We start from the raw sequence: 13321 nt of genomic DNA on the forward strand, positions 1-13321 counted from the left end.
ACTATTTTCTCAAGGTAAGTTCCAAGTAATAAGAACTTACAGAAAATATTGTCTTTGAAACTAGGAACTCTACCTAGATGCACTTATTAAGCAAATGTTACTGAGTCTATTAAAGTTATTTCTTTTATTCTTAAGAAGACTTTCTAAACAGTGACAGTATCAGCTTGCATCTAAGTGTAAAGTGGACAATAATTGTGCCTACCTTATGAAATGGTAATAGCTTCAACACTGTAAATGTCAGCTGATATTAATTATTAATGAGTTATAATTTTATTTCCTGAACAATGAGTCATTAACATTTTCTCTAACAAGGTGCTTTTCCTGACATAGGGTCTCACTTTGCAGCCCAGATTGGCTTCCAATTTGTGATCTTGCCCATCACTGTTCTGTATATATATTTTAATTCTTTCCATGACAAGGTTTCTCTGTGTAGCTCTGCCTGTCCTGAAACTCATGTAGACCAGGTTGGCATCGAACTTACAGAGATCCCCCTGCCTTTGCCTCCTAAATTCTGGGATTAAAGGTATTCACCACCACCAGGCTATCATCATTCTTTTTATCCCAAACTTAACTATCATTGTTTAAAAGTTCTCTAAATGTAAATAGGTTCTTCTATCACTAGGAAAAAGAAAATCCAACAGCAAATAAGGGTAAAAGATAAAAAACTCAAATTTATAAAGGAAATACAGATGATCAAATAAACATTATCTTAGCAAGCATGGAAATGCCAATTCAAACAACAATGAGAGACCACTTTTCAAGCAAAGGGAAATAAAATAAGAGCCTGGTGTCTTTGTGCACTATTTTATTAGTTAATATTCATAAAGATACTCTGTTGTAGTGATGCATAACAAATTCAAACCTTACTGACATTAAAGGCAATATTTCATTCCTGTGTCTGCTAGAAAACTAGAAAAAACCTATAAAGAGAACAGACTCTTCATGCAACAAATAAAGCAATATATATAGAAATATAGATGCGAACATCTAAAGAAAAGAAAATTAATCCCCAGTACTCTGAAGGCAGGGGCAGGCGGAGCTGTGAGTTTGAGGTCAGCTTGGTCTACATAGTGAGTTCCAGACCAGACAGCCAGAAAGATCCTGCAGCCAAAAAAAGGGGGTGGGGAGGTGTAGATTATCAAAATCACTGACATAGATACAAAGTAGTTGTACTGATTAGTCTTTTAAATATCTGTGGTAGAAATATTAGCTTGTTTATGGAATGACTCAAAAAATATAATATACAAACAGGAATTATAAAACTCACCCTAAAGTTCTAAAAGCTGCCTGGTCTAGGTGAACAGGCCGCCGGTCCCGATTAAAGCCAAGCTGGGGTTTCCACTGCCGCCCATTGCTGGATTTTTCCCAGTCACCAGGTTTCAAAACTGCTGCTGGCTTCCTGATCATTTGAAAATACACTATTTAGGATACAGAGATGGACGTTATCACAAAGCACACATGTAGGTAGACAGGTTACTATTGTTACCTTGCTCCTGGAAGCATTACAGCTTTAAAAACATAATCTTCAGCAAATTGTGGATCTTTAAAATTAATACTGAAAGAGAACAACAAAAATTTTAATGATTTGATTATGTCATTGGTTTTAATTATCAAGTAAACAAAGATTTTTTTACTGTCTAAACAGAGTAACTAAAATTCATAACTATCCACATTATTATCTTAGAATACTGCTGTTGTCAAATGGTTAAATATCTTTCTTATCAAACTACCTCTGATCTCTAATATATTGTCTTCAGGTAACTCTCTACAGAAAGAGCCAGGTTCTAGATCTGTAAATGACTACAGAAAAAATAATATACATTATCCCAAATCTTGGGAAGTTCCAATACAATACTGGAGAAGCAGAGAAAGTTTATAACAATATCTAAAAATAAAATGTATACACAAATAGCTAATCAACTGTGCTGGCTACTTTTATGCCAACTTGACAAAAGATTGACACCTGAGAGGGGGGAACTTCAATTAAGAAAATGCCTCCATAAATCAGGTTGCAGGCATGCCTATTACGTAATTTTCTTAATTAGGGATTGATGGGGGAAGACCCAGCCACTGCAGGTAATGTCACCATTGAGCTGGTGTTCTTGGGTTCTGTAAGAAAGCAGGCTGAGCAAGCCACAAAGAGCAAGCCAGAAAGCAGCACTCCTCCATGGTCTCTGCATCCTGCCCTTTTTAAATTCTTTTCCTTACTTCCTTTGATGATGAACAATGATATGGAAGTGTAAGCTAAATAAACCCTTTCCTCCCCAAGTTGCTTGATCATGGTGTTCCAATGCAGTAATAAAAATCCTAACTAAGACAGCAACTTCTGGGGACGGGGGGGACAAACATTAAGAGCTTAACTAAATGTCATAGCTGGAATCACACACCCTTCCTCGGTAAAATCTTGGTTAACAACTAAAGATATAGTGTTATATATAAAGTAGCTCTATCAAATTTTCCATTTTTGGTGGTGGCAGGTGTATATATATCAAGCCCCTAATTGTTAGGTGTATGTCCAAGTCTTCCTCTGACTCAGGAACAACCATTCTACTTTAGTTATGTATCGGGCTGATACTTAAGAATGCTTATGACATCCGTATTCACCATGTTGTAAATTATAATCTCAATGTGTGAATAATACTACAACTTGCTAAAGAAACCAAGATTCATCCAAAAACTGAAAACCTCAGGAGACAAAAGTATCCAAAAAATAATGTGTGTGAAGTATATACACAGTAGATCAAAGATACATTTCAGTAACTGTTACTTTCTTTGTGCAATCATTATCTCCTGTCAATCCTATCTTTTTAATATTTTCTAAATTACTCTTATAATTACAATTAATTTTTATAGTCAGTTAAACCTTTTGCCAGGTGGTAGTGGTGACACACACCTTTAATCCCAGCACTTGGGAGGCAGAAGCAGGAAGAACTTTGAGTTCGAGGCCAGTCTAGTCTATAAAGTGAGTTCCAGGACAGGCAGAACTGTTATGCAGAGAAACCTTGTCTCAAAAAAAAGAAAGGAAGGAAGGAAGGAAGGAAAAGAAAAAGTTGATATTTTGAGGCAGCTAATAATTTTCTTTCTTGTTCAATATCACCATTTTTACAGCTAGGGTCCATGTGTTATACAGAAAAAATTTACTATAGCAAGATTTAACTGTGTATTTTAGGCACACAAATCACATTTAAAATAAAAATTACCATGAACACATGGAACCACTGAACAATACTTCAGTTAGTCAGTTGGTTCTTCTTACATCTCACTTTTTACTTGCAACAATCACCTTTATCCCTAGTGTTCCTTGCTGGGCAAAGTGAAAGAAAGGGCAAAACAGAATAGCAATGAAATGTTTCAGAGTATTGCAATGAACACAGAAATTACGTATTTGGGGTCACCTGGACTTTGAAAATACCGAGAGGACACCTGTTCTAGACGTCCTCAAGTACTCTCTGTCTCATAGCAGCTGTCTTCTTTCATTCAGTAGATTTCCAATCTGCTAGTTTGCCCATTACACACACACATTAAGGGTGGCAGCCTGCACACACAGTGATTAGGTACCAAGTCTGTCTCCCCTTCTAAAATCAGAAATAAAGAATGTTTCACAGTTTTTGTTTCTTTGTTTTTTAGTTTTATGAGATGAGGTTTCTTCATAGTTGTTTTATAAACAAGAGAGCAGATATGCAATAAGATGCCATTAAAAGATGCCAAGTAAAAGCTGTGTGCACTCGCCTTTCATAAACAAAGGTATGCATGAATGGGGGAGAGGAACAAGGAAATTCTTTCAATTGGGAACCAAGGAAAACGCCCAAGGGGCTGAAGTCTGAGGTACAGTAGAACTAGTTATGGAATGGCAGAAAAAAATATTGCTGACATCTTGCCAGGCGGTGGTGGTGCAGGCCTTTAATCCCAGCACTCGGGAAGCAGAGGTAGGCAGATCTCTGTGAGTTCAAGGCCAACCTGATCTACAAGAGCTAGTTCCAGGACAGGCTTCAAAACTATAGAGAAACCCTGTCTCAAACAAAACAAAACAAAAAAACAAACAAAAAAACCCCAAAATATTGCTGAAATCTATACAACACTTCAAAAATTAAAAGCTGTCTTTCTCAGACTATTCCAAAAGACTGAGAAAACAGACTGTGTCAAAAACAGACTCATTCTATTCATTACCCAGATACCAAACCACACAAAGGGCATAAAAACCAAAAAGAAAAACTACAGACCAATATTTCTGATGAATATTTATGTAAAAATTGCCAACAAAATCCTGTCAAACTGAATTGAATAAAGCATCAAAAAGATCAAACACCAAGATTAAGTAGGATTTATCCCAGAGATGTAATGGGATTTTCACAAGTCAGTAAAAACAGTGTCTTTGGTATATGGTTTGTCGTCCCCCCACCCCCACCCCAAACACTCATGATTTGAATGTTGGTCACTACTTAGTAACACCTTTTGTGAAGGTTGTAAAAACCAGGAGGTGGCTCCCCTGGAGGAAATAGATTACTGGGGAGGAAGTCCTTATGAGTACATTATTTATGGCCACTTTCTGCCACATTCTGTTTCCTGGTTAGTCATGAAGTAAAACAACTCTCCCATGTGCTCTGCCCAAGTTTTTAAGACCAAACAACTATGACCCAAACCATTTAAAGTTGTAAGCCAAAAATAATTTATTCTCTTAAGCTGTTTCATGGACCCTGTCACAGCAATGAGAAAAGTAACTAAAGCAGCATTACATTAATGTATTGGAAGTAGATGCAATTAAAGTGGAAGTAATGTAATTCAAGAGGAAGGCAAAACCATATGATCATCTTAATAAAAACACCCAATAAAATCCAACATTTGTAGTGGGTATTTGTCCCATCCATGACATTGGGCTATCTGGCCCAATAGAGGTGAAGCTTTTTGTCATAACTCCTTTAAAAGAAAGAAGGAGGCAGGCACTTGCCTTCTTGTGTGGTGGTTGAGATTGAACTTTTGGTTCCATTTACCCTAGGCAGAGCAGAAGACCTCAGCAGCTCTTCACCTTGCTATTTGTGTTTTCTAATAAATCTTTTGATATCCTTTTATTCAGGCTTTTGTGGATTTACATACTTTTCCTTACATCTGGCGTCCAACTTGGTCTCAAACCCACAACCCTGAGATTAAGGGTTCTGTTTTGGTCTTTAGAGAAAAATAGAAATCAAATGACCCTGGACAGCTTAGATGTCTAAAGAAGGGAAAGCCATCCATAAAAAAAATATCAATCAAAGAGAAATCTGACCTATGGTACCAATAGTCTCTACAGGGTAAATCTCACTACCTAAACATCTCTCTCTTTACTTCTCAGTATAGTGGTAGTTCTGGCTCAATTAAAAATTAAAGCTGGCTTTGGAGTTGCAGCGTGGCTCTCTCTAAGCCCAAGCATGTTGTTAAAAGATGAATTCAGAATTTCAGAAGAGTCACTTGCTGTGGGACAGAAAACCAAAAATCTAAGTACAATTCCAAATTGGCTAGCTTAGACAGTCTACCTTCTTACAACAATCTAGCCAGAACTTCAGATAAGCCTTAACTGCTACTCAGAGACTGGCTTAACCATTGTTTTAAGTTTTTTACAGGACTGCATAGAGATATTCCCCAGGGCAGCTGGAAGTGAATTCTAAGAAAACAAAGCCCCATCTCTAAACAGTTGGGACGGATGGTTTTGGTTTTTCTCATGGTTGATTTTAAGTTATTACAGGGTTGCGAGCATAATAATAATAATAATAGTTAGATTCAGGAATCTCCTTTGGTATAGAAAAAAAAGGGGTATAGATAGGATAATAAGATCGATTAGCGTGTCTACTTGTAAACTATTTTAGTAACTATTAATTATAGACAATTTACAATGATATAGATTCTTACATATTATTATGAGTAAAATTATTTTGTATTTTTAAGATAATTTATATATTGATACAAATTTAAAATTATATTTGTCAAATTATGTATGATCCTATTTTATTTATAATGTTTTGCACACAAATGTAACACTATTTTTGTCATATAGTATGTATGTATGTACGCATGTTTCTATATATGCTTAAGATACTTTATATATTGACAGAATTTAAGGATATTTTTGTCATGTTGCACTATACATTTCTACCTCTGATCAAGATATTTTTATATATGTTACAATTTTGATATCATTGTCCTCATGATGCACATCTGTTTAAAGATTACTTTTATGTAAAGTTCTAGTTTGTAAGCTGTGTAGGCTATTGGAAGGCAGAGGCAGGTGGATCTCTGTGAGTTCAAGGACAGCCTGGTCTACAGAGGGAGTTTCAGGACAACCAAAGATACAGAGAGAACCTGTCTCAACAAGCCAAAAATTAAAAATGAAAATAAAAAAAATAGAGGTTAAAATAAAGTCACATAAAGATGAAAAATACACAGAGAATCTTGATGATGTATGATCAAGGAAGACTACCTGAGAAATCTTCAGTAGGAACAGATGGCCCAGATGTCTGAGTTCTACACGCAGAACAGGTTCAAGACTGCTGCCTGAGATAATCAAGACTCAAAGGATACTCCAGTCATGACTTGGTCATAATTCTAAATTTTCTTTAGGTCCCCATAAGATTATCAGCGCCCCCAACCAGCAGGAAGTAGCCTGGAAAACTATGCCCACATTCCCAACAAACGAACTATGAATGTTCTGTTTTTGGTTTGTTTTTTTTTTTTTTTTTTTTAAAAAAAGAGGGGGAAGTAGTGCAGGACAATTGTCTATATTCTGTAGATTATGTTTTAAATAAACTCTGATTGGCCAGTAGCCAGGCAGAAAGTATAGGTGGGACAACCAGACAGGAAGTAGAGGTGGGTCAATGAGAACAAGAGAATTCTGGGAAGAGGAGGGAAGCTCCCTCTGCAGCCCTGTCCAGACATAGAAGAAGCAAGATGTGACCATGCGGCTGAAAAAGGTACTGAGCCATGTGGCTAACACAGATAAGAATAATGGGCTAATATAAGTTATAAGAGTTGGTAAGAAGCCTGAGCTAATGGGCCAATCAGTTTATGATTAATATAGACCTCTCTGTGATTTCTTTTGGGACTAAACGGCTGGGAGGACCAATTATTCATGAGTGTTCCCTAATAAATCTTTGCTATCCTTTTATTTGGGCTTTTGTGGATTCACATACTTACACCTACAAACATTCTTTTTTGTTGCTGTTCTTTTTGATACAGGGTTTTTTCTCTGTTTAACAGTTTTGGCTATCCTAGAACTTATTTTGTAGACCAGGCTGAACTTGAACTCACAGAGATCTACCTGTCTCTTATTCTCAAGTGCTAGGATTAAATGTGTGCATCACCACAGCCCCGCAAAATTCCAACAGTCTTTCTTGAAAAAAACCTTCAATAAGTTAGGCATAAAAGGAAAATGTGTCAATATAACAAAAGCTATATATGAAAAAGCAAAAACGATCTTAAGCTTTAATGGGAAAAGGTTGAAACTGTTTTCTCTGATATATGAAACAATATAAGGGTCCTATGCTCACCATTCCTATCTAACATAATTTTGCCAGGGTTATTAAGTAAGGCAAAGAGAAAAAGGACATCCAAAGTGGAACAAAAGAACCAACAAGCCAACTTACTGCTGTCAGGATATAGTGTGAGAGAGAGAGAGAGAGAGAGAGAGAGAGAGAGAGAGAGAGAGAGAGAGAGAGAGAGAGAGAGAAACAATTTACCCCACTAATAACAAACTGGCTGAAAAGCTAATTTTTAAAAAGCAGTTTCATGGGGCTAAAGAAATGGCTCAGCAATTAAAGACACTTGTTGCTCTTGCAGAGGATCTGTGCCCACACTAGGCAGTTCACAACCACTTGTAACTTTAGTTCCAGGGGATCTTACACAAACATGGAGCACATACAAATATTCTAGCACACACATACATAAAAAACACATTTTTAGAGGCAGTCTCATTCTCATATTCAACATTTTAAAGGGAGAAAAATACTAGGAATAAATTAAGAAGTAAAAGACATCTATGAAAATTATGATACTGACAAAAAAATTCATTCAAGGATACATAAAAGGCTCAAGAAATGGAACCATTAGCTGGATGGTGGTGGCATACACCTTTAACCCCAGCACTTGGGAGTCTGGTCTACAGAATGAGCTCTAGGACAGCCAGGGCTACACAGAGAAACTCTATGTTAAAAAACCAAAGAGAGATTTTTAAAAGGAACAAAGGCATGGTCTTCTTCCCAAGACCAAAGAAAAACGCAATTTAAATGAAGCAGCCCTTCTCACAATAGGAATCTGAGAGAACTGTAAACCCTATAAAAAATAATCTAAGTACTTACTAAATTCTCCCAAGGAAGACATAGAGCTAGTACTGTTCTACTGTTGTATACGACAAATGCCTTAAATTCTCAAGACTATTCTCCTGTGGAGAAAGAACGGACAATTTAGGCAAGAGCATTCAATGGGTATGTTCAAGTTCAGATGACAGAGTGAAAGGGTAATCTCCAGCAAGTCACACACAGAATATCTGAAACTAAGAAAACGAACAAAATCAGCAAAATAACAAGCTCCCAGGAAGAGGAACTAGTCTCAGGTACCAAAGATAATCTCCTCTGGCTCTGTAGACCAGGCTCGCCTCAAGAGATCTGCATGCCTCTGCCTCCTGAGTGCTGGGAATGATGGCATGTACTAGCATGCCTAGGTAACAATAAAGAGATTTAATAAGAGCTGGAACTAACATTTGGGAAAACAAATATAATCATTCACCCGTATTTGCAATTTACTTCATGTACCATTCCTTTAATTGTTAAATATTTTCATTTTCCATGCTCATTCTCTGAAAGGGGAAAAAGTTTAAGTCAATAGAGGAACTAATTCCCAAAGTTTCCCTCTGAACCACACCTGAACAATAATTTTTATACTTAAGGTATTATACAAGTCATTTAAAGGAAGAAAAGTATCTAAAAATAAATTTGGACATAGTAATTCAGGAGACAAAGATATTACTTATAATCTTAAAGACTAAATCATTCCTTTTTACACTGTATATCTGAGAACATAATAAAGACTTTTAAAATTTTAAATCATAACTAAAAATGTATATAGAAGTGTACTTTCCAATGTTGTAACATGAGCCACAGCACAAACTTACTCCCTGAAGCAAAACCCACCAGGCAAAGATCCAAAGTGAGAAAAAAAATCTATTAAAGTTCATAAGCCCTTTAAAAAACATTCTATCTACCTACCTACCTACCTACCTACCTACCTACCTACCTATCAATCTATTTGTACAGTGGGACACACATGCCATGGCACAGGTCAGAGACAGCTTGTAGGAGTCACCTGGTTCTCTACTTCCACTATGTGCACTTCAGAGACTGAACTCAGGCTACTAGGTTTGACAGCAGCACCTTTACCAGCTGAGATATCTCTGGCTAAGGATAATCTTTGATATGGGTCCACACATTTCCTGTCTCTTCACTTCTCTCGGGTTTATTACCTTGTAAAAACTCAGGTAAAGCACTGAAGAGAAACATACAGATGACCAACCCCAATCTCTACAACCAGAAACAGGAACTAGTGTATAGGTAGAATTTATCTGGGAAAGAAGCCCCAACACTTAATACAGGAGAGAACTTACCCTGCCCCTCATGAAAGTCCAAGGAAGAGGAAAGTCAACAACAGAATGGCTATGGCAAAAGGACTATAGCTCTGTGGTAGAGTACTTGCCCAAAACTTTAAATGAAAGCTCCTAAGACAGCCCAGCCTATGAATTCAAAAGGTTGTTTGGCTGAGACGAGCAGATTTACTTTATTCCATACAACTGTGCACCTGAGAATATTTTCACCTGCTTTTTTCAAACAGATGTAACAGTGTTGACTCAACATCTGACTTAGTTCATTTTAAGATTTGAGGCGCTGTTAAGATGCTGCAGAGGGTAAAGGCCCTTACTGCACAAACCTGACAACCCAGTTTCATCTCTGGAACCCACAAAAAAGTGGAAGAACCAACTCCTCAATGTCATTCTCTAATAGTCACATGTGCTGTGTGTCTGTTTTGTGTGTATTGTGCACATGTACCTGCATGCCTAATAACAAATTTTAAAATAAAAAAGAATTATTCTGACAAATGCTGTTCCAACACTGTTTGAGAATGGTAGCATGCTTCACAAAGCAAGGAGAAAACTCCATACAGCAAGCTTCATTTTTACTCTACCTTTTCCTATACACTTACGATTAATGGTAATGCAAACTGTTCTTGCAGGGAGTGTTTATGATTCATATACTTGACATTTTAAAACAAAGAGTCTGTAGAACTGTGACATTCTATCAAGAGAGGTTAACCAGTTCAATGTCCTAGATGCAAATCCTCCTAAGTGTTTTCCACCATTAGATCTGCTGTTGAGTGTCTGTATCCCATTTCCTCTAGGCTTTGATTCTCAGTTACCTATCTGCCAGCTGTGAGCCTTATAACTACTGTGGTAATCATTAACATTTAAAATTTGTTTTTACATACAATCCAATTAAAAAACAAAACTGCCTGAAGAGATGAAATGATCTTTGCTACATTTATTCAAAGATAATCAGAGTAACTTTGAAAGACATACCTCTTTCAAGAAAAAAAAAAAATGTTATAACTGAAAATGTCTAATACAAAATTATACAAATTATATACTTTTTTTAACAGAAAACAAGCAAAAAAAGCAATAGAAGTTAGATCACAGACAGGCAAATAAAGAAGGAAAGAACATTTCCAACACTGAAAGAAAGGCAAAAAGGTTGAAGTGATGTTCAAAGGACAGCCAGAATGGCAAGGAGGTAACCTTAAGAAAACAGAGATTCAGGCCACAGAGCCAATGACCCTTTCACAGGAGTGGCATAGCTGATATCCACATTATAATTCATAACAGTGGCAAATTACAGTTATGAAGTAGCAATGAAGATAATTTTATGGTTGAGGGTCACCATAACATGAGGAACTGTATTAAAGGGTTCCAGCATTAGGAAGGTTAAGAATCACTGCTCTAAATCATGACAGGCCTAGAAAGCACATGTTGAGTGTGTATGAATGCCTCCTGCCCCTCCAAGAGGCAATTGTGCTGATGAACTGTACTTTTCTATAATTTAAATCATATATAGCATGATTTATATATTTAGAGCATGTTGGGAGATATCAATCACACTGTGAGCCCCAAGCTTGCATTTACATTGACTACATAAAATTAACCTTGGGTGAGGAGGCTGAGTTAGCAACTAGTTGACATAATCATAGAACACCAGAGGATATCTGGAAGAGATAGAGAGACACAGGAAGTTGGAGTAATTGAGCCTTTTCTGGATTGGTGAACAGAAGAAACACAGGTCTTTCAGAGATGCCAGTAAGAAGAGAGGGTTAGCTAGTTGCTACTCAGCCTCTCTGAGTTTGCAGGTTTTCACTCCAGCCTTAGAATCTTGAGTCTTATTTATAAATAGAATGATAGAAATTCAGTTAGAGCTACCTTTAGCGGCAGCAACAGGGCCAATGCCTGTGGGAACTGAATTCTCACCAGGCTGCGGCCTGAGCAGCCAGCCTGCTACTAGAGAAGCTGGCCGAGAACTGCAGAGTTGCAACTGTAGGCTGAAATAGAAGTAGATTAAGGTGCAGTCACTGTGCCAAAGATAAAACAACAAGAGTTAGCAAGGATTATTAGAAAAAACACTATGTCCAAACAAATTAAAATAGTGAAGGAAAAAAACCAAGATGAGGACAATTAAATGATCATCCAAGTTAAGCTACTAATATACTGAATAGCTAAGGAAATCAATACTGAAAAGAATAAAAGATCTCCCAGGTCACAAGTTATATCTGCTTATATATGAACTTGAGAGGTAAGACCAGATGTGACAGGAACCAATAATCAATCTGAGGAAAGAATTTCAAGAATGGAAGGAGATGCTGGCTGAAGGAAAGTATAAAAAGAGTCAAAATAATGACTAGAAGGTTCCATTTTTTGATCTTCATTCATCAAATAATTACAATTGAAATATACAATGCGGACACATTATGTACATGCACATGCATGCACACGCACATGTGCAAGCGCACACACACACACACACTTGCAAAAACCTGAATTTTGGCCTCAATATCATCTCTCAGAGAAAATGCTGAAAATTACACTGTAAAATAAAAATTAACTCAAATTTTCAACAAATCTTTAGAAAATTGTCTCAAAAAAAGTCCACATCTGAAGAAGTTTCAACAAAAGCTGAATATAGACATAGAACTTGGATTTGTTTTATAAACTTAATGAGAACAGCAGATACATTAGGCATCAAACATTACAGGGCCCTTCAGGTTTGGAAACAATGAGCCAACAAGTTCATCACCTATCACTCACAAAATGCTCCAGGACTTGTCCACTGATCTATAACTCTCCTGCAGGCAAACTTCTCTATCATAATTAGAAACTTGAGTAGAATTAACCATTTTTAGAGGGCTTGGTAGTAAAGCCTTTGAAAAATGCAGAAAACCCAAGGAGTATAAACAAAAATGTGACAATTCAAATAGAGAACTGGTGCAATTAACTGGCCTGAAGCACCAATGTGAGGCAGAGACCCCACAGGTTAATGCAATGTCCACACTAAATGTGGCAGAGCCAGTTTGTTTGTGATGGGCTTAGGAGCATGGCTTTAAAGTCTGCACTTCACCCTAAACAAACGAACACAAAGAGAATCAGGACAAACCACGTATAAAGATGAACAGCAAAACATTATATATATATATATATATATATATACACACACACATATATACATACACACACACACACACACACACACACACACATATATATGTAAAATAAGCCCTTCTTGCCTTCTTGAATAGCAATTAGCTACTAACTAGATCCATTTAGGTCAGGAAATAAACTGATTATATTTTGGAATGAGAAATTTAAGTAAAATCTAAAGTATCTACTGAAAGTATGAGCAATTTTAACAATGGGTCAGAGAGAAAGACTTAGAATTATCATGTATTTACCAAATTCTTAAATGTGTTTGATTTGGTCTTGCCTAAAAACTGCCAAAAATAATAACAGCATAAACTCTGGCACTTAGAGTTTGCACACAGAAGCAGTGTGCTAATGTATACTTTTATCTGCAACAGTTACATCCCACCCTACCCCCTCCCTTTTTTGAACTCAATAGAAGATGCTGAAGTTAGGGGCAAATTTTCCAGCTAATCTTAAGAAAATATACTACATAATATTTTTATTTTTTAATTCTGCGGGACCACAATTATAGCAATAATTACAAAAACGGCAAACCGGTGTAAGCCAATGGGCTGTAAGGTTCTGTGT

At 36.7% G+C, this 13321-nt stretch overlaps 1 protein-coding gene across 2 annotated transcripts in view; it reads right to left on the reverse strand.

Moving 5' to 3' along the window:
* Nucleotides 1-13321, reverse strand: part of Xrn2 (5'-3' exoribonuclease 2) — a 71102-nt gene that overhangs the window by 18675 nt on the left and 39106 nt on the right. For both annotated transcript variants that reach the window (XM_038329245.2, XM_038329247.2), the window contains 2 exons: nucleotides 1487-1555; nucleotides 1268-1399 (listed from right to left, as the gene is read on the reverse strand). In XM_038329245.2, coding sequence (XP_038185173.1) covers nucleotides 1268-1399; nucleotides 1487-1555 — 201 coding nt within the window. The remainder of the gene's footprint in view (nucleotides 1-1267; nucleotides 1400-1486; nucleotides 1556-13321) is intronic.

The sequence above is a fragment of the Arvicola amphibius genome, chromosome 5, assembly GCF_903992535.2.
Source record: "Arvicola amphibius chromosome 5, mArvAmp1.2, whole genome shotgun sequence".
In the NCBI taxonomy this organism is placed as follows: Eukaryota; Metazoa; Chordata; class Mammalia; order Rodentia; family Cricetidae; genus Arvicola; species Arvicola amphibius.